Source organism: Ranitomeya imitator, chromosome 7, assembly GCF_032444005.1.
Source record: "Ranitomeya imitator isolate aRanImi1 chromosome 7, aRanImi1.pri, whole genome shotgun sequence".
In the NCBI taxonomy this organism is placed as follows: Eukaryota; Metazoa; Chordata; class Amphibia; order Anura; family Dendrobatidae; genus Ranitomeya; species Ranitomeya imitator.
The window spans coordinates 58,368,749-58,394,254 of NC_091288.1; the positions used below are offsets into that span (position 1 = coordinate 58,368,749).

Here is a 25,506-nt window from a genome sequence, read left to right on the forward strand (position 1 = left end):
GTGTCTCCCCCTTTGATGTGGGCTACGGCGGTGAGCCTACATCAAAGTCGCGACATGTCAGCTGTTTTGTACAGGTGACATTAGCGCGCAATAGCGGCGGGTGAAATCGCTATTCACCCGCCGCTATTAACCTGTTAAATGCCGCTGTCAAACGCAGACAGCGGCATTTAACCTGCGCTTCCGGCCTGGCGGCCGGAAATGATGTAATCGCCGACCCCCGTCACATGATCGGGGGTCGCCGATGCATCAGGAAGGTAACCATAGAGGTCCTTGGGACCTGATGATCGCTGCTATGTAGCAGAGCCGATCACTCTATGCCAGCTTCAGAGGCTATTGAAGCATGGCACAAGTAAAAAAAAAAATGTTTTTAAAAATATGAAAAAAATATAAAAAATATGAAAGTTTAAATCACCCCGCTTTTGCCCCATCCTAAATAAAACAATTAAAAAAAAAAAAACTACACGTATTTGGTATCGCCGCGTTCAGAATCGCCCGATCTATCAGTAAAAAAAAAAGCATTAACTTGATCGCTAAACAGCGTAGCGAGAAAAAAATCCAAAACGCCAGAATTACGTTTTTTTGGTCGCCGTGACATTGCATTAAAATGCAATAATGGGCGATCAAAAGAACGTATCTGCACCGAAATGGTATCATTAAAAACGTCAGATCGGCACGCAAAAAATAAGCCCTCACCCGTCCCCAGATCGAGACGCTTCGGGTATCGGAAAATGGCACTTTTTTTTTTTTTTTTTGTAAGCAAAGTTTAGATTTTTTTTTCACCACTTGGATAAAAAATAACCTAGACATGTTAGATGTCTATGAACTCGCAATGACCTGGAGAATCACAATGGCAGGTCAGTTTTAGCATTTAATGAACCTAGCAAAAACGCCAAACAAAAAACAAGTGTGGGATTGCACTTTTTTTTGCAATTTCACCGCACTTGGAATTTTTGTCCCGTTTTCTAGTAAAAGACATGGTAAAACCAATGGTGTTGTTCAAAAGTACAGCTCGTCCCGCAAAAAATAAGCCCTCACATGGCCATATTGACGGAAAAATAAAAAAGTTATGGCTCTGGGAAGGAGGGAAGTGAAAAATGAAAACGCAAAAACGAAAAAGGGCCGCAACTTGAAGGGGTTAAATCACAGAGATATGTCACACAAAATACTTAATAAGTAACATTTCCCACATGTCTACTTTACATCAGCACAATTTTGGAGCCAACATTTTTTTTTGTTGTTAGGGAGTTAAGGGTTAAAAGTTAACCAGCGATTTCTCATTTTTACAACACCATTTTTTTTTAGGGACCACATCACATTTGAAGTCACTTTGAGGGGTCTATATAATAGAAAATAGCAAAAAATGACACCATTCTAAAAACTGTACCCCTCAAGGTGCTCAAAACCACATTTAAGAAGTTTATTAACTCTTCAGGTGCTTCACAGGAATTTTTGGAATGCTTAAAAAAAATGAACATTTAACTTTTTTCACAAAAAAATGACTTCAGATTTAATTTGTTTTATTTTACCAAGGGTACCAGGAGAAATTGGACCCCAAAAGTTGTTGTACAATTTGTCCTGAGTACGCCGATACTCCATTTGTGGGGATAAACCACTGTTTGGACGCATGGCAGAGCTCAGAAGAGAAGGAGCGCCATTTGACTTTTCAATGCAAAATTGACTGGAATTGAGATAAGGACGTCATGTCGCGTTTGGAGAGCCACTGATGTGCCTAAACAGTGGAAACCCCCCACAAGTGACACCATTTTGAAAAGGAGACCCCTAAGGAACTTATCTAAATGGGTGGTGAGCACTTTGAACCCCCAAGTGCTTCACAGAAGTTTATAATGTAGAGCCGTTAAAGTTTATAACGCAGAGGCATGAAAATAAAATATCAGTTTTAATCGGGAGCAATCAAAGATTTCATAAAACCGCATAATGCAACTACTGTATACCTTGTGTTTTATGGCATCGAACGACTAATCGGCCACACAGAGGAGGACACGGAGGCCGTCACTATCGAGAGTGGTGTTATGGATGCCCCAGACAGCCTCAAGGTTTAAACTTCAAATATGATCTTATTCATTTATTAAATAACACAACAATAATATTCAAACAGGTACAAGTATTGTCAGCTATCAATAATATTTTATTATGTATGGGACAATAACTTGAAATAATATTTGCATATTATAGTTTTATGTACCACCTGTTACCCATAATGGTCTTACATGATTGGTTGCTGTGGTTTTTAAAGAGTAACTATCATTTTATTTAAAAAATCAATAGTACACATGAAAATAAGAAACTTTGTAAAACAGTGAAGAGCAAAATGGTAAAGATGTTTTGTACTTTTTGACTTTCAGGCTCCGTATCTCTCCATCCGCTTCTTCTTTGGATGTGAGACTACCATCATTTTATAAACAATCGTCTTGGCTATCTCCTACATAAATTTGACTTGCAACTGTTTAGCATATGATTAGTTATGCAGATTCTTGTCATGCCACTGCATTGATATTGTTTTGTTGTTGGTGGTAGAAAAATCTTTTTCTTCCTGTATACTACAAAATACAATCTGTTCTCACATTCCTTAATAGCTCAGTGTATTACTAGGTTGATTCCAAAACAAAAGGTCACTGGTTCAAATCAAGGAGCAGCCATGAAGATTTCCCAAGAAAAGAGAAACCGCATCATCCAGCTCATCGATAATGGTCTCTTGGCCAAGAAAATTGCCAAACTGCATCATGTGGAGCCATGACAGTAAGAAGAAAACGAGATGAAGTCCGTCCATCCATTCAGAAGCCAACAGGTGGATGTCCCGGCAAAATATTGGAGTAAACAAGTCTGCTCATCGCAAGGTCTATCAGTTCTGGCGCGACAAACACAGCAGTGGAGGTGGCTCATATGCCCCATAATAGTGAGATCACAGATGCCAATTCAAGCACCGCAGATTGCACAAATCTGGAATGGTGGCCTGAAAAAAAGGTGATTGCGCCTCAACTTTAATATCATCATAAGAAGCGTCGGTTTGAGTTTGCAAACAAGTATGAAAAGAGACCATGTAAGGATATGAAACTGGTGATTTGGAGCAATGACACGAACGCCAATAGACTAGGCTCCAATGGGTGCAAATGAGTTTGAAAGAAACGGGAAAAATAAGCCAATGGTTTGAGAAATTGAAGGAACTGTCACGTTTGGTGGAGGAAGCCTTATTATATGGCGTCGTTTCACAGCCAAGGGCGTTAGATGCTTGACTAGGATCAATGGTGGTCTCCGTGCTGAGCTATATGCGAGTATCCTACAAGATGAGTTACTTCGTACACTCCCGAGTACTATGGGTAGGAAAAGGACAACCGTGTTCCAACAGGACAACAACACAAAGCTTACATAGAGACTGACAAAGAAATGGTTCAATGACAATTAAGTAGAATTGCTGGATTGGTCCCCAGATCTCAACCCAATCAAACACTTGTGGGTAGGATTGAAGAAAAATCTGAATACATACCCAAGTGAATCAAGTAGTATGCCCCAACTTAGGGAACATGTAGAAGAGATCTGAGATTAAATTTCGGTTGACATATGTTTGAATCTGATCTAAAGCATGCCCAGAAGGATTCAGGCAGTGCTGAAAGCCAAAGGTGGATTTACAAAATACTAACAAAATAACAAAAAATTAAATTTAGATCTTTAGGAGCAAAATAGTAACAATGAAGTGAGATGACAAGAATCTGCATAACTAATCATATGCTAAATAGTTGCAAGTCAAATTTATGTATGAGATATCCCAGATGATTGTCTATAAAATGATGGTAGTCTCACATTGAAAACAGAAGTGAATGGAGAAATATGGAGCCTGAAAGTCAAAAGTTCAAGACATTGTCTGCTCTTCACTGTGTATCTTATCAGAAATCTGCTTCTTTCGCCTCCAGGACCGATCTTTAATTCTGAATTCACAGGTAAAACCTGTATTCAGTGAAGACAGAATGTTGCGTTAAGGTACCGTCACATTTAGCGATGCTGCAGCGATATAGACAACGAGCCGATCGCTGCAGCGTCGCTGTTTAGGTCGCTGTAGAGACGTCAAACACGGCAACAGCAGAACGATGCAGGAGCGATCCAGTGACGTAACGGCGACTCACTTATCGTTCTCGCTGGTTGTTAGCTCCATGAAAAAACATTGCTGGCATCGTTGCTTTTGATGTCAAACATGACGAATCACGCCGACCTGACGGCCAAATAAAGTTCCCGACTTCTAGCTACGACCAGCGATGTCACAGCGGGATCCAGATCGCTGCTGCGTGTCAAACAGAACGAGATCGCTATCCAGGACGCTGCAACGTCACGGATCGTTGCCGTTCTCGTTGGAAAGTTGCTCAGTGTGAAGGTACCTTTACTGATATAGGAGATGGCCTTGATAAGATTCTATCTCAGTAACGCAGCATGCAAGCACACAGCACCTGTAATGTTGATGTCAGGTGTCTCCTAACAATCTGTACACTGAATAAATGACTACTTGTTGCTATGAAGCATTCCCATGATGTGCTATGTGATGGTGAAGTGCTTCATTCTCATAGTCCCTGGGAATGACAAGTGCTATAAATCCCAGGCCTTTCGATGGTGAGAACTCTGCACCTGGTAAATACTGAAGCTTCAGTCCCATTTAATCCAAGACAGCCGAGCAGTGAGATCTGAAAAGGAATACATGGCGTGAGTCAGTGGTTCTACATCAGGTGCTGGAAAACATTCAGCCCTTCATCTATAAACAGGCACCATAGCGAAGAAGGTCCTGAGAAGCCCTTATGTTCATTGCTACTTGTGAACATTAGCGCATTTCAATGTAAATTAGGGCAAACAATAGCGCAAATCTACAGTGTAAAGTCCCATATTGCTACACTTCAACAAGCAAACTGAACATTAGCAAATCTGCAGGGGCGATGTACTCCAACCCATTCCCAACCTGGCAAATTTTAATTTTTGTGCTGGTTTTTCTTCCTCTCCTTCTTCCAAGAGCCATAAATATTTATTTTCTGTCCCCACAGACATTCGAGACCTTGTTTTTTCTCGTGGGACGTATTGACATTTTGCATGATGCCATCGTTATAATGTACTGGAAAAATGGGGAATTCCAAGTGTGACAAAAAAGGATTGGTTATTGTGAATCGAATTTTATTTGTTCCGTTTTCACATTACAGCTGCGATTTGTGAATCACGGGACTTGTGAATGAGGCAATAAATGCACGTACTAAGACAGTCATTTGAAAAGAAAACACAAAAAGGTAACAAAAAAGTTAGTAAAAATACATTAGTTTTTTTCTTTTGACCGGAAATAGTGTGACAATAACATAAAACATTTTTTTCATTCTCTCCTGGTTTGATAAATGTCCACAAATGTCTGGATGCATAGAAAATAGGAAGTGAAGGGTGGATGGAAGAGGGACAGGAAGAGAGTAAGAGAAATGGTGCTCTCACAGCATTTGCTCTACTTGTAAGTGGTACAATGTTGTAAAGTAAATCTAAACTATTCTTGACAACCTGGAGATAAGTTGAAGCCATGGTTCAGTGATTTGGGGTGTTATATCTTGAATACCCATAGGTATAATGTGCTGTCTGAATGATGGTTCCATTAGAGTTTTTGGATCAAAAACTGAGCAGAAACTTTTTTTTTTTTTAGTAGTTTTTGAACAGGATTTGGAAAGTTTCTTAATTACTTCTATGAATTCTTAGTATTCTCTCTCTGCGTAAGTTCTACCCTTGTTTTTGGCTTACTAATACTGATAGAAAACGATATTTGTCATAAGCATTTCAGAAATTATTTCACTGCAAACATAATCCTGATGAATGAAAGATATTAATTATGATATTAATATTACTATTAATTTATACTTTTAAATAACTTACCACTTGTGTTCCAGATCATGGAATTGGAACCTTGAATACCGTTTCTTACAAATTCATCAACGTAGGATTTAGGGTCAATCCCCGAGGCCAGTATGTCGCTCAATAAAGCAATGTAGGCAATAGCGAGCCGTAAGGTGTCGATTTTTGATAGGCGCTTCTCATAAGGGAACGTTGGCACCTTACCGCGCAACTCTTCAAAGGCAGAATTAATACTCAGCATTCGCCTCCTTTCTCTAATGTTTGCAGTGTGCCTGTGCACCTTTACTGATGGACCCAGGTAGCTTTGTTCTTCACAGGAACCTGTCCTTTCAACATCAAGATCGGACATGGGGATCTGCAAGTCAGGTGTGAACTGAGGGATGGAAAGCCTTGGAGATAAATGTGCCGTGGAGACCTCAAAGTCCAGGTTGCAGTTGTCTATTTCGGAGAGGTAATTACTGTCTAACTGACTCCACAACTGTTCTTCACTTGACGATTCTTGGTACCACCCAAAATCCTCCATTGTATTGGGGGTGATGTGTTCACAAGCAGGATGCAATATTAAATGGGGAAGACCAGTCTGGGAGAATTTCTTAGCAGTTGCCTTTTAAAGACTCCTCAGCCACTCGACAACTCTTAATGTTATTGTTGATCTTCCTAAGCTAATTAGAAGATGAAACTTCTTTTCAGGGGCTGTCAATGAATCTTATTGCTTTTCTATAGCCTTTCTCTTTGATTTGGGGTGTTCAGGATATGGGAAGGGGGTGTAAAGGATAACTTGAAGTGCTCTGTAGAGCAGAGGTGATTGGATTTTTACAGAAGCTTGTCAGGAACATATGAGCCTCTTGTGTTTCTCAGTAATTGGGATCGCAACCTCTACACATGGGAATTGGTCTGAGTTCTGCAAACATCTTCACTTGAATTAACTTCAATGATGTTTAAGTAAAAACCACATGGAGAATGTTAGTATTTAAAAAGTAGCATTAGCATGAAGTGTCTCTTCACAGTGTCTCCTGCTACAGAGAAGGTGTCATCCGGCAAAGATAAAAAGATTAGACTGGCATGAGAACTGATTTTATATTTAATGCAATTATCTGCACTTAGAAAAGTAAGTAACATGTAACGCTGAATGGCAATAATGGCCCATTTATAGTAACATTTGTTACCAATTTGGCCCATCTGATCAGGGAAGCGATCACCTGCCAAACAAGCAGAATGCTTGATCATCAGGTGCGATGATACTTATTCATGCATGAAAATTATCAGTAATGCATAGCCCCATGTAATCCAGTGATATGCTGCTGGATAACACATCTTTGGATAGAACATTCATATTGTCCATCGTTCTGTCTGCAGCACTCGCTCATCGGCCTGTATAAACAGGACAGTAAACGACCACCAACAGGCAACTGTTTAACAGATCCTATCAGTCTGAATAAATGAGCCATAAGGCATTGTTCACACTATGCTATTGCTACACTTAGATGCTTAAGGACGACCTTTTGCCATTCATTGTATACGTATCCCAGCCTTCTGTCAGATATATGCAATTAGTGTGAACAGAGTCTAGTTTTACAAAACTTCCTTACAATTTTTCTGCCAGGTCTGTCTTATTGCTATATGGGTTAATAGTGATGAGCAAACGTGCTGGGATACGGCATTATCTGAGCATGCTCGGGTGGTAACCGAGTGACTTCGGCATACTCGAATATGTTCGAGTCCCCGCGGCTGCATGTCTGATTACCTAACAGGCTATTCCTGCATGTGTTGCGTCAGTCGAGCAGCTGATCAAACATTTCAAACATTTTTCGAGCATGAAGAAGACCCTTGGTTAGCACATTAGCATTCTCTGATAACACCATATCCCAACTCGGTCGCTCATCACTAGTTGTTACCCATTCCTATAAAAGTAGCATGTATGGTAATTGGGGGGGGGGGGACAGAATTACTAATGTAGTGTAAACTTGGACTAGACAGACTGAAAACGTGACAAAGTATTTTCAAGTTGCTAGATTTCTGTCTACCTTTGCACCACCCCTTGCTAGACCAATATTTTGGTGGCAGGATTTTGGTGCATCCTACCCCATACCCGCTTTCCAGCTTTGCCACCTTTTCATGTAAGATGCATAACAGGTATTAGTGATGAGCGAGTATACTCGTTGCTCGGGTTTTCCTGAGCACGCTCGGGTGGTCTCCGAGTATTTGTGACTGCTCGGAGATTGTTTTCCTCGCAGTAGCTGAATTATTTGCGACTGTTAGACAGTTTGATTATATGTGGGGATTCCCTAGCAACCGGTCAACCCCCACATGTACTCAGGCTGGCTAGCAGCTGTAAATCATGCAGCCGAGTCAACAAAAACTAAATCTCTGAGCAGTTACAAATACTCGGAGACCACCCGAGCAACGAGTATACTCGCTCATCACTGGTATTAAACTAGATGTAACAACCTGATCCAAATGTAGAGTATTTTCTGCCAAAGTAGAAACTGCCACCAGAATAGTAAATCTGCCCCTTCATGGATTGCATCTCTCCATGAACTGGGGGTTTAATTAAATAAGGTTGACTTGAAAGCAAGGAGAATGCCCAGGATGAAGGGAACTTGGGATGAAATTGTAGAAAATTAATTTCTGCTTTAAGACTAGCAAAGCTTTATCAGAATATTCTATTCCAGATGTAGCATGGCCGCTTATAGAACCTTAAAATAAATATAAATCTGGCAAGCTACAAATCATAGATTGATGAGATTTCCCTTAAAACTATTAAATTACCGCATGACGCGATATACGTATGACTAATATCCACATTAAATAATCCCATTCTACTTACCAGCATGAGCGGCCCGATGTCAGGAGCAGATGACGAGATGCCAGCGGCAGTGGGGGCAGCTGTCACCTACAGCTCTGTCACTGATCTCACTCATCCATCTCGAGGGCATTGTGCCAATATGAATGTAAAACCCTCAACGTGTTCCCAGATACTGTGATCGTATAGAAATAACCATAATGAACGGCTTTACCCGCCATTGTTTTGCCTTTTATGATAGCATTTATTTTTTTGTTTTTCACTCGTCTGCCTTTACAGACCCATAACTTTAAATAACGTTTTTGGGATGAGGTATTTGTTGTCTTGTTATTTGCAGGACAAGTTGTAATATTTAATGCACATTTATTTTTTGCTTTTGTGCCATTCACTGGCCGGTATAAATGATGATCGCTCTATTCTGAAGTCAGTATAATTGTGGCTGTACCAAATTTATAAAGTTTGCGGTATAAAAAAAAGAATCTCTTCTTGTGTTGCCAGGTAAGGGCTCGTTTTATGTGTTGACATTTTCGTTGATACAATTTTTTTTATTTTTTTTTCCCTTATTTTTTCCCTTTTCATTTTTTTTTTGCTTCAAAGTGGCATGAAGAAAATGTAGCAATATTGGAGTTTATATTTATGTATTCATTTTTAGAGGGTTACATATTGTGATCAGATTATAGTCTGGGTTCTAACGGAAGTGGCGATATGAATTGTGTACCGTACCACTAGTTAAATGGGATGAAATCCCTGGAATCTCTTCTCCAGGGCGTGACACCTGCTGTGGATACACATGATCCATCCACAGGACGTAACTGTACATCCGATTGCACTAAATGCCCTCAAATATAAATGTACATCCATTTGTTACAATAATTTGTTAAAAGGGGTTTTTCTTTCTTCCTTGGAATCTATATATATAAAGCTGAGTGTATGTGTGTATGTATCAAGCCACGCCCACTCCACATAGCCCCACCCACTCCGCATAGCCACACTCATGGTCCACACGGCCCACATTAGCGCACACGGGCAGAGACACATTCACCTCGAAAACCACCCTGCAAAACTCACCTGCTGCGACATCCCAGCCGCTGCAAGCTATAATAAGGGCCGTCGCCTTCAGAGTATCAGTGCGCTGCAGGCACAGGCCACATCTAGCTCCGTCATGTCTAGAATGGAGTTGCTCCTGTGAGCCATGACTTCAAGGGAAAGGAAGGAGCCTCATGGATTACACCGCTGTGCTCATAACAGGTAGTTGATGTGCACGTTGTGAGGTGGAAAATGAGAGAAGTGAGGCGCTGCAGGTGGAGGTTGTGTATACAGTTAGGTCCATATATATTTGGACAGAGACAACATTTTTCTAATTTTGGTTATAGACATTACCACAATGAATTTTAAACAAAACAATTCAGATGCAGTTGAAGTTCAGACTTTCAGCTTTCATTTGAAGGTATCCACATTAAAATTGGATGAAGGGTTTAGGAATTTCAGCTCCTAAACATGTGCCACCCTGTTTTTAAAGGGACCAAAAGTAATTGGACAGATTCAATCATTTTAAATAAAATGTTCATTTCTAGTACTTGGTTGAAAACCCTTTGTTGGCAACGACTGCCTGAAGTCTTGAACTCATGGACATCACCAGACGCTGTGTTTCCTCCTTTTTGATGCTCTGCCAGGCCTTCACTACGGTGGTTTTCAGTTTCTGTTTGTTTGTGGGCCTTTCTGTCTGAAGTTTAGTCTTTAACAAGTGAAATGCATGCTCAATTGGGTTGACATCAGGTGACTGACTTGGCCATTCAAGAATATTCCACTTCTTTGCTTTAATAATCTCCTGGGTTGCTTTGGCTTTATGTTTTGGGTCATTGTCCATCTGTAGTATGAAACGACGACCAATCAGTTTGGCTGCATTTGGCTGGATCTGAGCACACAGTATGGCTCTGAATAACTCAGAATTCACTCGGCTGCTTCTGTCCTGTGTCACATCATCAATAAACACTAGTGACCCAGTGCCACCGGCAGCCATGCATGCCCAAGCCATCACACTGCCTCCACATTGTTTTACAGATGATGTGGTATGCTTTGGATCATGAGCTGTACCACGCCTTCACCATACTTTCCTCTTTCCATCATTCTGGTAGAGGTTGATCTTGGTTTCATCTGTCCAAAGAATGTTCTTCCAGAACTGTGCTGGGTTTTTTAGATGTTTTTTAGCAAAGTCCAGTCTAGCCTTTTTATTCTTGATGCTTATGAGTGGCTTGCACCGTGCAGTGAACCCTCTGTATTTACTTTCATGCAGTCTTCTCTTTATGGTAGATTTGGATATTGATACGCCGACCTCCTGGAGAGTGTTAGTCACTTGGTCGGCTGTTGTGAAGGGGTTTCTCTTCACCATGGAGATTATTCTGCAATCATCCACCACTGTTGTCTTCCGTGGGCGCCCAGGTCTTTTTGCATTGATGAGTTCACCAGTGCTTTCTTTCTTTCTCAGGATGTACCAAACTGTAGATTTTGCCACTCCTAATATTGTAGGAATTTCTCGGATGGGTTTTTTTCTGTTTTCACAGCTTAAGGATTGCTTGTTTCACCTGCATGGAGAGCTCCTTTGACCGCATGTTAACTTCACAGCAAAACCTTCCAAATGCAAGCACCACACCTCAAATCAACTCTAGGCCTTTTATCTGCTTAATTAAGAATGACATAACGAAGGGATTGCCCACACCTGTCCATGAAACAGCCTTGGAGTCAATTGTCCAATTACTTTTGAGCCCTTTAAAAACAGGGTGGCACATGTTAAGAAGCTGATGCTCCTAAACCCTTCATCCAATTTTAATGTGGATGCCCTCAAATGAAAGCTGAAAGTCTGAACTTCAACTGCATCTGAAGTGTTTTTTTTTTAATTCATTGTGGTAATGTCTATAACAAAAATTCGAAAAATGTTGTCTCTGTCCAAATATATATGGACCTAACTGTAAGGCCACATTCACACATTCAGTATTTTACCTCAGTATTTATAAGCCAAAACCACAAGTTTGGGAAAAATACAGAAGTGGTGACGTGTTTCTATTATACTTTTCCTCTGATTGTTTTACTCCAAGTTTTAGCTTACTAATACTGAGGTAAAAATACTGACAAAATAACGTGTGAACGAGGTCTAAAGGAGAAAAGGCTCAGGGACAGTCCTTGAAAGTAGTAGGGATCGAGTTGCAATCTCCATGCTTTTCTCATGGTGAACTTTACGTGGCCTGTTCAAGAGTTGGAACTGACAAAAATTCATCTTTGCACAGAAAGGAAAAAAGAAAAATTGTGTTAATCAAAAGGCTCTTGAATGAGTTGAAAATAAAATACTATCAATACTTGGGTAATACTTTAATTTGTGTTGCAGATCTGTAGTGTAGAATATATGATGTGAAATGTTTTTATGTGCAATATAATTATTATTTGTTATAACTAACCACAGTTAGCTTCTATACCCGGGCAATGCCAGGCTCTTCAGCTAGTATTTAATAATAATAAAAAAGTGTTTCTTTTAATTAAGACAACTTAATAAAACATTAATCTTTGTATTAACCCCATGGGAAAAACTGTACCAAACACTCATTCAGTGATGCATCTTTTTAGTGATGTGTCGGGAAAGATTAATCCAACGGCCGAACACGTATGTTGTGGTCATTTGTCAGTAGCATCAATCAGCAGGGTATACTTGTATTCCTTATATTTCAGGGAGACCTCTCACCAATAGTGCCTTCACACATTGAAAACAGGCTCCTCTGGTGCAGTTTTATATCCCAGAGAACAAAAAAATCAGTTGTTGGAAATCTGACGTGTCAGATCCTTCTATAGCCTGACATCATCTGTCGGAGCACAGTCTGGAGGCCCCAGTGCAAATTACCAAACTGTAGGTGGGTTCAGTCAACTTTAGTCTAACTTGTATGGGGGTCTAAAGTTGTCCTGTCATCCATATGTACAGGAATTCTTTATTGGACAAAGAATTTACGATTCAATGGGGTCCTGGGTTCAAATCCCACCAAAGACAACATCTGCAGGGAGTTTGTATGTTTTCCCCGTATTTGCGTGGGTTTCCCCCGGGTTCTCAAAGAAATACTGATAGGGAATATAGATTGTGAGCCCCACTGGGGACAGTGATGATAATGTCTATAAAGCGCTGTGGAATATGATAGCGCTATAAAAGCAAAATAAATAAATAGTTCATGACTAGTAATGAGCGAGTTTACTCGTTGCTCAGGTTTTCCCGAGCACGCTCGGGTGGTCTCCGAGTATTTGTTAGTGCTCGGAGATTTAGCTTTCATCACCTCAGCTGAATGATTTACAGCTATTAGCCAGGCTGAGTACATGTGGGGGTTGCCTGGTTGCTAGGGAATCCCCACATGTAATCAAGCAGGCTAGTAGCCGTAAACCATTCAGCTGAGGTGATGAAAACTAAATCTCCGAGCACTAACAAATACTCGGAGACCACCCGAGCGTGCTCGGGAAAACCCGAGCAACGAGTATATTCGCTCATCACTATTCATGACCCTTTTGTGATTTCCCTTTCCCAACTGGAGCGATATATCGGCATTAGACTAAACCTCTTGCGTTTTCTAGTGGAAGTCGCTTCAGGAAATGCTCCTACTTAGGTGAAGTTTTTTGTCCTGAAGTAGGTTTTGAACAGTTTACAAAGAGATTTTCCTCTGAAGATTGTTTGCAGCCTTTTGATTGGACAAAGCCTATTTTGGAGCGGATTCCACGAGGATCCGCTTCAGAGGAGTGACCTGCACTTTCTTTTTTTCCGACAAGTGTTTTTTAATTCCAGAAGGGGAAAAAAACACTTAAAATCCTGAACATATGAAAAGCAAAGTGGTTTTAAAAAATAAATTAATTGGATAAGTCTTTTAAGAATTTTTTCAGTGATCTTTTATTTTTCAGGTGTTTTTTGGAGCAAACAGATTCCCAAAAATTTGTCAAAAAGCTCAGTGTGCACATACTTTAAGACCCTTATTCGTCAGTTATATATAGAATTCTGGCGTAAAACTTTTTGAAATGTTGCTAAATTTTTGTGTCAATTCTAGTTGTGCAAAAAATTGTGATATTTGCCTCATATATGCCAGTCTCGCCCAGATCAACCCACTTTTTTGGAGGGGTAATTGAGAGACACTTCTCAAGAAGAGGGCCAGCAAATTCATTGTTCACAAAAGTGAAATAAATTATACGAGGAATGTACTAGTACCTTTCTCGTAGTGGTGCACAGCAGATTAAAAATATTTATCAATTTATCGTACAGAATCGTTGCAAGAGTATTCACCCCCTTGTCATTTTTCGTGTTTTCTTACCTCACAATCTGGAATTTCACTGATTTTTTTTTTTTTGAGCGTTTGTATCAGTTCATGTAAAAACATGCCTTCAACTGTGAGCATTTGGTTTTCTTTTTATTGTGAAGAAAACCACGAATAAGACAAAGTAATTAAGTAAACTTCAGTGGGCATAACTAGTCTCTCCCCTAAAGTCAGTACTTTGTAGAGCCTCCTTTTGTGGCAATTACAGCAGCAAGTTCCTTTGGATTAGTGTCTGAGCTTTCCGCATCTTACCACTGGCATTTTTGCCCATTCCTCAAAGCAAAACTGCTCCAGCTCCTTGAAGATTGCTGTTCGCCAGAGGAAACAATCTAACTTAAAGTCTGACCACAGATTCTCAGTTGGATGACGGTCTGGACTTTGACTAGGCCACTCCAAAACATTTACACGTTTCCCTGAAACCACGAGTGTTGCTTTAGCAGTATGCTTTGGGTCATTGTCTTGTTGGAAGGTGAACCTCCGTCCCAGTGTCAACTAACAGACTGAAGCAGGTTTGCTCAAGAATATCCCTGTGTATCGCAACATCCATCTTCACATCGATTCGAACCGTTTTCCCTGTCACTGCTGCTAAAAAACATCCATACAGTGTGATGCTGCGACCAACATATTTCACTGTGGGGATGCTGTTCTTGGGGGGATGATCTGTGTTGGTTTGGCACCAGACATAGCATCTACCTTTTGTTGGCCAAAAAGTTCAGTTTCAGTCTTACCTGACTACAGCACCTTCCTTCATACATTTGGAGTCTCCCAGATGTCTTTTGGCAAACTCAAAATGAGCCTTCCAACTATTGTGTGTAAGTAAAGGCTTCACTTATCTCCCCACTCTTCCACAAATGCCACCTCTATTGAGTGAACGGCTTATTGTGGTCTTATGGACAGATACTTCAGTCTCTGCTTGGGAACTCTGCAGCTCCTTCAGGGTTACCTTTACACTGCCTCTTTGATTAATGCCCTCCTTGCCTGGGCTGAAAGTTTTGATGGGCGGCCCTCTCTTAGCAGGTTTGTTGTGGTACCATGTTCTTTGTATTTGATGATAATGGATTTGATGGTGCTCCAGGGGATCATCAGAGATTTGGATATTTTTGTTTTATAATCCAACCCTGACTTCTACTTCTCAAGAACTTTGTCCCTGACTTGTTTGGAGATCTCCTCGGTCTTCATGGTGGTGTTTGGTTAGTGGTGCCTCTTGCTTAATGGTGTTGCCGCCTCTGTGGCCTTTCAAAAAAGGTAAAGCATATACAGTTAGGTCCATATATATTTGGACAGAGACAAAATTTTTCTAATTTTGGCTATAGACATTACCACAATGAATTTTAAACAAAACTATTCAGATGCAGTTGAAGTTCAGACTTTCAGCTTCCATTTGAGGGTATCCACATTTAAATTGGATGAAGGGTTTAGGAGTTTCAGCTCCTTAACATGTCACCCTGTTTTTAAAGGGACCAAAAGTAATTGGACAATTGACTCCAAGGCTATTTCATGGGCAGGTGTGGGCAATCCCTTCGTTATGTCATTCTCAATTAAGCAGATAAAAGGCCTGGAGTTGATTTGAGGTGTGGTGCTTGCATTTGGAAGGTTTTGCTGTGAAGTAAACATGCGGTTAAAGGAGCTCTCCGTGCAGGTGAAACAAGCCATCCTTAAGCTGCGAAAACAGAAAAAACCCATCCGAGAAATTGCTGCAATATTAGGAGTGGCAAAATCTACAGTTTGGTACATCCTGAGAAAGAAAGAAAGCACTGGTGAACTCATCAATGCAAAAAGACCTGGGCGCCCACGGAAGGCAACAGTGGTGGATGATCGCAGAATAATCTCCATGGTGAAGAGAAACCCTTTCACAACAGCCAACCAAGTGACCAACACTCTCCAGGAGGTAGGCGTATCAATACCCAAATCTACCATAAAGAGAAGACTGCATGAAAGTAAATACAGAGGGTTCACTGCACAGTGCAAGCCACTCATAAGCATCAAGAATAAAAAGGCTAGACTGGACTTTGCTAAAAAAAATCTAAAAAAGCCAGCACAGTTCTGGAATAACATTTTTTGGACAGGTGAAACCAAGATCAACCTGTACCAGAATGATGGAAAGGAAAAAGTATGGCGAAGGCGTGGTACAGCTCATGATCCAAAGCATACCACATCATCTGTAAAATACGGCGGAGGCAGTGTGATGGCTTGGGCATGCATGGCTGCCGGTGGCACTGGGTCACTAGTGTTTATTGATGATGTGACACAGGACAGAAGCAGCTGAGTGAATTCTGAGGTATTCAGAGACATACTGTGTGCTCAGATCCAGCCAAATGCAGCCAAACTGATTGGTCGTCGTTTCATACTACAGATGGACAATGACCCAAAACATAAAGCCAAAGCAACCCAGGAGTTTATTAAAGCAAAGAAGTGGAATATTCTTGAATGGCCAAGTCAGTCATCTGATCTCAACCCATTTGAGCAGCATTTCACTTGTTAAAGACTAAACTTCAGACAGAAAGGCCCACAAACAAACAGCAACTGAAAACCACCGCAGTGAAGGCCTGGCAGAGCATCAAAAAGGAGGAAACACAGCGTCTGGTGATGTCCATGAGCTCAAGACTTCAGGCAGTCATTGCCAACAAAGGGTTTTCAAACAAGTACTAAAAATAAACATTTTATTTAAAATTATTCAAATCTGTCCAATTACTTTTGGTCCCTTTAAAAACAGGGTTGCTCATGGTAAGGAGCTGAAACTCCTAAACCCTTCATCCAATTTAAATGTGGATACCCTCAAATGAAAGCTGAAAGTCTGAACTTCAACTGCATCTGAATTGTTTTCTTTAAAATTCATTGTGGTAATGTCTATAACCAAAATTAGAAAAATGTTGTCTCTGTCCAAATATATATGGACCTAACTGTATACTGACAGCCCATGTGACACTTAGATTGCACACAAGTGGATTTCCTCTCACTATGCATGTACTTATGAAGAGAATTTCTTGTCCTATAAATTTTTAGGGGCTTCATTGCAAAAGGGGTGAATACATATGCACATGCCACTCTTCATGCCAATTTTTAGTTATTTGATCCCATAAATTTAATTTATGCCTATAATTTTCTCATTTCACCAACTTAGACTATTTAGTGCTGATTAATGATGAGCGAGTATACTCGTTGGGTTTTCCCGAGCATGCTCGGGTGGTCTCCGAGTATTTGTTAGTGGTCGGAGATTAAGTTTTCATCGCCTCAGCTGAATGATTTCCAGCTACTAGCCAGGCTGAGAACATGTGGGGGTTGCCTGGTTGCTAGGGAATCTCCACAAGTAATCAAGCTGGCTAATAGCTGTAAATCATTCAGCTTCCGCGATGAAAACTTAATCTCTGAACACTAACAAATACTCAGAGACCACCCGAGCAACGAGTATATTCGCTCATCACTATTGCTGATGCATCACACACAATTCGCATTAAAAAAATATTTAAAAACAGGTTGCAATGTAGCAATATAGGTAAAAAGTAGTGATGAGCAAATATACTCGTTACTCGAGATTTCTCGAGCATGCTCGGGGGTCCTCTGAGTATTTTTTAGTGCTCGGAGATTGTTTTTCTTGCCGCAGCTGAATGATTTACATCTGTTAGAAAGCATAAGTACATGTGGGGATTCCCTAGCAACCAGGCAACCCCCACATGTACTTATGCTGGCTAACAGATTTTAATCATGCAGCTGCTGCAAGAAAAACTAAATCTCCGAGCACTAAAAAATACTCTGAGGACACACGAGCGTGCTCGGGAAATCTCGAGTAACGAGTATATTCGCTCATCACTAGTAAAAAGACAAAAGGGGGTGAATACTTTGGCAATCCACCCTATTTTACTGCAGTGCATCAATACTGCTATGCAATACGCCAGTCTCAATGAATTAGGGGCTGAAATGCCAAATTGACCTTTAGAATACAACCTATGTATAGGGGTGCTAGCAGCTAGATCTATTGTGGTTAGCTAATCCCTCCCGCCATTAACAAATAGGGATAGCAGAAAACTCCTTTTTATCTATGAAGATATAGTGTATGGAGTCCTGGCTTCCAATAGACAATGCAGCTAATCTGCAGTTATTGATCATGACTGTGTCCTAATGCAGAATGGCAACCTGAAGAAAGTAAACAGCAGGATAGGATCAAGGTGTTGGGAGTAAAGGTACCTTCACACTGAGCAACTTTAGAATGATAACGATAGCGATCTGTGACGTTGCAGCGTCCTGGATAGCGATATCGTTGTGTTTGACAGGCAGCAGTGATCAGTATCCTGCTGTGAGATCGCTGGTCGGAGCTAGAAGGCCAGAACTTTATTTCGTCGCTGGATCACCCGCTGACATCGCTGAATCGGAGTGTGTGACGCCGATCCAGCAATGTCTTCACTTGTAACCAGGGTAAACATCGGGTTACTAAGCGCGGTCCTGCGCTTAGTAACCCGATGTTTACCCTGGTTACCCGGGGACTTCGGCATCGTTGGTCGCTGGAGAGCTGTCTGTGTGACAGCTCTCCAGCGACAACACAACGACTAAACAGCGACGCTGCAGCGATCGGCATCGTTGTCTATATCGCTGTAGCGTCGCTTAATGTGACGGTACCTTAAAACACTCACACCATGCATGAGACGCCTTCCTGCAGAGAACAGACCCATGCATTTCCTTCAGCTTGTCAGGAAGACGTGTGACTGCAGCTTCAGATGGGAAATAGACGTTGTGTTACTGCTCATAGAGAAGGAATTGTATAACACGAGGCGCAACAGGAAGGCTCCTAATAGAGTAGAGTCTTTGTTTTCCCATCGTTCTCCTCACTGCAATACGACAAAGACTGGACAAGGTGCGGGGAAGACCTGCAATAGAGAGCACAAATCTAGATTTAACAATTTCAAAAATTTGCCGTTTATTATTTTTCCGTCAAATGAATAACAATAAATTGGCTGTACAAACAGGTACATCTCTGAAGACTACTTTACAGTTTAAAGGGAACCTGTCACCATGAAAAAGCAGCTTTATCTGCAGGCACCATGTCATAGAGCAGAGGGAGCGGAGTTGATTTATAGTTTTGTGGCAAAAGATTCAGTATGACCTGTGTTTTCACCATTTAAACTTCTGCTCTTTCTGGGATTTTAGGTACAGTGGGCGGTTCAATCAGTGACTGACTGCTTTATCCGGATGCACTTATACAAAGCTGTCAGTCACTGGTGGGCCCGCCCACTGGACCCAAAATCCATCAGTGACTGATGGCTTTATCCAGATGCACTTATACAGAGCTGTCAGTCACTGGTGGGCCCGCCCACTGGACCCAAAATCCATCAGTAACATACATAGTAACATAGTAAGGCCGAAAAAAGACATTTGTCCATCCAGTTCAGCCTATATTCCATCATAATAAATCCCCAGATCTACGTCCTTCTACAGAACCTAATAATTGTATGATACAATATTGTTCTGCTCCAGGAAGACATCCAGGCCTCTCTTGAACCCCTCGACTGAGTTCGCCATCACCACCTCCTCAGGCAAGCAATTCCAGATTCTCACCGCCCTAACAGTAAAGAATCCTCTTCTATGTTGGTGGAAAAACCTTCTCTCCTCCAGACGCAAAGAATGCCCTCTTGTGCCCGTCACCTTCCTTGGTATAAACAGATCCTCAGCGAGATATTTGTATTGTCCCCTTATATACTTATACATGGTGATTAGATCGCCCCTCAGTCATCTTTTTTCTAGACTAAATAATCCTAATTTCGCTAATCTATCTGGGTATTGTAGTTCTCCCATCCCCTTTATTAATTTTGTTGCCCTCCTTTGTACTCTCTCTAGTTCCATTATATCCTTCCTGAGCACCGGTGCCCAAAACTGGACACAGTACTCCATGTGCGGTCTAACTAGGGATTTGTACAGAGGCAGTATAATGCTCTCATCATGTGTATCCAGACCTCTTTTAATGCACCCCATGATCCTGTTTGCCTTGGCAGCTGCTGCCTGGCACTGGCTGCTCCAGGTAAGTTTATCATTAACTAGAATCCCCAAGTCCTTCTCCCTGTCAGATTTACCCAGTGGTTTCCCGTTCAGTGTGTAATGGTGATATTGATTCCTTCTTCCCATGTGTATAACCTTACATTTATCATTGTTAAACCTCATCTGCCACCTTTCAGCCCAAGTTTCCAACTTATCCAGATCCATCTGTAGCAGAATACTATCTTCTCTTGTATTAACTGCTTTACATAGTTTTGTATCATCTGCAAATATCGATATTTTACTGTGTAAACCTTCTACCAGATCATTAATGAATATGTTGAAGAGAACCGGTCTTGTGACAGATAGCTTTATCCAGATGCACTTATACAAAGCTGTCAGTCACTGATACGACGCCCACTGGACCCAAAATCCATTAGTGACTGATAGCTTTATCCAGATGCACTTATACAAAGCTGTCAATGACTGATGGGCCCGCCCACTGGACCTAAAATCCATCAGTGACTGACACCTTTATCCAGATGCACTTATACAAAGCTGTCAATCACTGATAGGACCACTCACTGGGCCCAAACTCCCAGAAAAAGCAGAGAATTAAATGTTTAACCCCTTAATGACCGCCAATACGTCTTTTAACTGACCTGAGATATAAGAGAATAGCCTCCCCATACAGATGACAATCCAGCATCTGTCGGTTGTACACTATAGCTGACAACTTGCTGTATCAGCCACGATCAGTATTTGCACCATCTAAATCTGTTTAATTCCTTAGATGCTGCTGTCAATAGTGACTACATCATTATAAATGGTTAACAGAGTGTGGGGGCTTCTTCTTTGTCACAATTGGTGTCCTCAGATCATGATTTTGTTGTCCTGATGTTTGCCATGGCAATTCATGGCCAAATAGCGGCCTTAGAGTCTGACGGCTGTAGTAATCTGTTTAGAAGTTAGCAACATTTAGGTGGTAAAAATACACATTTTCATTTCTGTCATACCACTTTGCATTAATTCCTGTAAAGCACCTGAAGGGTTAATAAACTACCTGACAGCAGTTTTCAATATGTTTAGGGGTGCTGTTTTTAAAATGGTATCACGTTTGTGGGTTTCCCAATATATGGGACCCCTAAAGTCACTTCAAACATGCATAAGTCCCTAAAAAAATACATTTTGTAAATTTCTTTGAAAAAATGAAAAATTGCTGCTACATTTTTAAACCTCCTAAAATGCTAACAAAATAAAATAACATTTTACAAATGGTGCTGATGTAAAGCAGACATGTGGGAAATGTTATTTATTAATGGTTTGCTGTGGTATGACTATCTGGATTAAAGGGATAATCATTCAAATTTAGAAAATTGCTAATTTTTTAACATTTTTCTCAAATTTTTGATATTTTTTATAAATAAACACAAAAAATGTTGAACAAAATTTACTATTATCATAAAGTATAATGTGTCACGAAAAAACAATCTCAAAATCACTGGGATTTGTTGAAGCGTTGCAAAGTTATTACCACATAAAGTGACACTGGTCAGATTTCAAAAATTTGGCTCGGTCACTAAGGGGTTAAAATAAAGGTTATACTGAATTGTTTCTAACAAAACTATATATCAATCTGCTTACCTCCCCCTGCTCTATTACATGGGGCCTAAAGAATAAGCTGAATTTTCATGGCGACAGGTTCCCGTTAAAGCACAAGGTGTAGTCCATCCACGTAGCTAGCTACCATAGAAATCAGCAGTGCTCTGTCATATCAAAAAAAGTCACTAAATATCCCTAGTAGCAGAAGTGAAGATAACGCCACATAGTGGATCAATTTCTTTATTTCACATTAAATTTAAAAAAACCACAAGTTTTCGGCCTGCTCTTGTTCACCTGTACTCTCCCACTGGAGTATTTATTGCTAGCGATGAAATAGTAAAGTTTGTTTTATTCCACGATGTGGTCAGCATAGTCATCTTCACTGCTGTTACTTGCTACTTTACATACAGACATTATCTACAAGACGATAAGAAACTGTATTACGATGCGATATTTGTGCCGATTCTGAGCTGCAGCCTTTATTACAGGTCAATGCTGCATTCAATGCCCAGCTGACTGCTACAGAAAAGTATTGGGCGGTGTGCACACTACTAGGTCTGTACATTTAGCCTACTGTGTACATCGGGAGCTTTTCCTGACACATTTCCATAGGCCCCCATTCACCAAATGGAGGCCAAATGTGTGTTCTTTAACGCCTGCATCTGGCAGGTGTGAATCTGCATACCCTTGGTTTTACTGTATTGACAGCTTTTCTATACAATAGGCCATTGAGAAAAATAAATTATACCATGAGATATGAATAAATGTGTGTGTGTGTATGTATGTACGTACGTACGTGTGTGTGTGTATATATATATATATATATATATATATATATATATAATTAGCTGAAGAGCCCGGCGTTGACTGGGCATAGTAAATATCTGTGGTTAGTTATAGCACCTCACGTCTCTTATTTTCCCATCATGCCTCTCATTTTCTCCCGTACACCTCTCATTTCCCCCTCACTCCTCTTATTTTCCCCCTCACTCCTCTCATTCCCCCCTAACACTTGTCATTTCGACCTCACATCTGTCCTTTTCCGATCACTCCACTATTTTCCCTCACTCCTCTCATTTTGCACTCACACCTTTTCATTTTTACCTCACAACCCTCATTTTCACCTCAGTATATACATGTTTGTCATCTCCCTTATATATAGTATACACCTGTATGTCTTCTCTTGTATATAGTATATACCTGTATGTCATCTCCCCTGTAAATAGTATATACCTGCTGTAGGTCATCTCTATATACCTATGTCATCTCCTCTTTTATATAGTATATACCTGTATGTCATCTCCTCCTGTATATAGTATATACCTGTGTATCCTCTGCTCCTGTATATAGTATATACGTGTGTCATCTCCTCCAGTATATACCTGTATGTCATCTCCTCCTGTATATAGTATATACCTGTGTTATCTCCACTGTATATAGTATATACCTGTGTCATCGCCCCTGTATATAGTATGTACCTGTATGTCATCTCCCCTGTATATAGTATATACCAGGTTGTCATCTCCTCCTGTATATAGTATATACCTGTGTGTCATGTCCTCCTGTATATAGTATATACCTGTGTGTCATGTCCTCCTGTATATAGTATATACCTGTGTGTCATCTGCTCCTGTATATAGTATATATCTGTGTGTCATCTCCTCCTGTATTAGACCTCATTCACACATTATTTGGTCAGTATTTTTACCTCAGTATTTGTCAGCTAAATTGGCAGCCTGATAAATCCCCAGCCAACAGGAAGCCCTCCCCCCTGGCAGTATATATTAGCTCACACATACACATAATAGACAGGTCATGTGACTGACAGCTGCCGTATTTCCTATATGGTACATTTGTTGCTCTTGTAGTTTATCTGCTAATTAATCAGATTTTTATTTTTGAAGGATAATACCAGACTTGTGTGTGTTTTAGGACGAGTTTCATGTGTCAAGTTGTGTGTGTAGAGTTGCATGTGGCGACATGCATGTAGCGACTTTTGTGAGATGAGTTTTGTGTGGCGACATGCGTGTAGCAACTGTTTGTGTGTCGAGTTGCATGTGACAGGTTAGTGTAGCAAGTTGTGTGCAGCAAGTTTTGCGCATGGCGAGTTCTATGTGTGGTGCGTTTTGAGTATGTGCAAGTTTTGTGTGAGGCAACTTTTGCATGTGTTGCAACTTTTGTGCATGTGGCAATTTTTCCGCGTGTGCAAGTTTTGCGTGTGGCGAGTTGTCCATGAGGCGAGTTTTGCGTGAGCCTAGTTTTGCGCGTGGCGAGTTTTGAGCGGCAACTTTTGTGTTTCGACTTTTATGTGGCGAGGTTGGTGTATGTGTGGTGAAATGTGTGCTGAGGGTGGTATATGTGTTCAAGCACGTGGTAGTGTGTAGTGCATTTTGTGTGTGTGTTCATATCCCCGTGTGTGGTGAGTATCCCATGTCGGGGCCTCACCTTAGCAACTGTACGGTATATACTCTTTGGCGCCATCGCTCTCACTCTTTAAGTCCCCCTTGTTCACATCTGGCAGCTGTCAATTTGCCTCCAACAGTTTTCCTCTCACTTTTTCCCCATTATGTAGATAGGGGCAAAATTGTTTGGTGAATTGGAAAGCACGGGGTTAAAATTTCACATCACAACATAGCCTATGACGCTCTCGATCCAGACGTGTGACTGTGCAAAATTTTGTTGCTGTAGCTGCGACGGTACAGATGCCAATCCTGGACATACATACACACATACATACATACATACATACACACACACATTCAGCTATATATATATATATATATATATATCTCTAACAATAACAATTGTTACATTAGGTCATTAGGTGCAAAATGGTGGACGGATAACTCAGAATCCCACTGTCAGGCGCATTCTTTCAACCATGTGCATACATGCTGAATAAATAGTGATGAGCGATGGGCCGTGGGAGCATCATACTGTGTAGGGTTGTTTTTTTTTCCATCTGTTTTGTGGGAGGCAATAGGAGGAACTCATGGGGTAATATTAGTATATGTAGAGGAACTTAGGATTGCAACTGTCAAAGGGGCATGCAGGAGAAATGTTACTCCAGGCAGTGACTGGCTAACAACTCTGTCATAAGTTACTGGCTCCGCTTGGCGATGCGCTGTTGATCTCTGCCTACTTTAAAGAAAGAAGAAAAAGTGGTCAGACCTGGTTGGGACTGGTATGAAAAGTTGGAAAATTTTCAGTGCAACTTTGAATTGTGCAGCAAAAATTTGATGACATTTCATCCAGTTTGCCCTAGAATCCCGCTGAATTGGGGCCTTGCTAATAACGTTATGTCTTATTACAAAACGGATGTACGTTAATTGGTGATGAAAAGGGAACAAGGGTGTAGGGTGAAATATTTCACAATTGATCATGTTGGAATTATTTCAGTATGCCGCTAGGTGTATATGTCTACCTTGTGTTTTCTATTATTTCTTATTTACAACTATTCATTGTAAAATAAGATCAATGTTTTAATGCTGGACGCACATTTTGCCTCCCTGAAGACTTGTAAGGCCTCTGGGTTCACTTTCTTTCTGGCGTGCTCTTCACAAGTTGGTTCCCTGCGCAAAACATTCAAATTTGCTCCAAAGTCAATGAGCAGCTGAACAAACTGCTTGTCACAACCATGACGAAGAACTGCTTCAAGAAGGCAACATGGAGATGACCGCGCCAGGTTTGCTTCACACACTGGGCTCCAACTGTTGTAATCAGGATTGGCACCAGCCTGTAGCAAGAGGCGGAAGCAGCGGAGGTTGTCATAGGCTGCACTTATGTACAGTGGGGTGCAGGTTAATGATGTTAGAGTTCTTGTAGAACCAGACCCACATAACAGTTGATGGTCAACATCCACATCTGCTCCATATCTGTAAAAAAGAAAAAAGGGTAAGCCTATAACCCTCAGTGACAACAAGTACGTATTAATTTATG

The 25,506-nt window shown here is 40.8% G+C and overlaps 2 protein-coding genes across 4 annotated transcripts in view; both read right to left on the reverse strand.

The window, feature by feature from the left end:
• Nucleotides 1-2,125: 2,125 nt before the first annotated feature.
• On the reverse strand, nucleotides 2,126-6,910 carry LOC138644674 (helix-loop-helix protein 13-like). The gene is made up of 2 exons (XM_069733298.1): nucleotides 5,896-6,910; nucleotides 2,126-4,685 (listed from the first exon to the last, which is right to left on the reverse strand). The coding sequence occupies exons 1-2, from the start codon at nucleotides 6,395-6,397 to the stop codon at nucleotides 4,648-4,650; spliced, it is 540 nt and encodes a 179-aa protein (XP_069589399.1). The 5' UTR covers nucleotides 6,398-6,910; the 3' UTR covers nucleotides 2,126-4,647.
• Nucleotides 6,911-17,739: 10,829 nt separating this feature from the next.
• The window catches only part of ASB1 (ankyrin repeat and SOCS box containing 1), a 31,359-nt gene continuing 23,592 nt past the window's right edge, over nucleotides 17,740-25,506 (reverse strand). For 2 of the 3 annotated variants that reach the window (XM_069733296.1, XM_069733295.1), the window contains 2 exons: nucleotides 25,066-25,442; nucleotides 17,740-18,863 (listed from right to left, as the gene is read on the reverse strand). In XM_069733296.1, the coding sequence (XP_069589397.1) occupies nucleotides 18,733-18,863; nucleotides 25,066-25,442 (508 nt within the window). In that variant the 3' untranslated portion in view covers nucleotides 17,740-18,732. The remainder of the gene's footprint in view (nucleotides 18,864-25,065; nucleotides 25,443-25,506) is intronic. The other variant, XM_069733297.1, reaches the window with a different exon arrangement.

What these genes read in the sequence shown, in the direction of transcription:
- LOC138644674 (XM_069733298.1), bottom strand. Translation starts at nt 6,397, where the DNA reads ATGGAGGATTTTGGGTGGTACCAAGAATCGTCAAGTGAAGAACAGTTG. An exon ending in CATGATCTGGAACACAAGTG is followed by an intron (nt 4,686 to 5,895) that starts GTAAGTTATTTA and finishes ATTCCTTTTCAG; the next exon opens with ATCTCACTGCTCGGCTGTCT.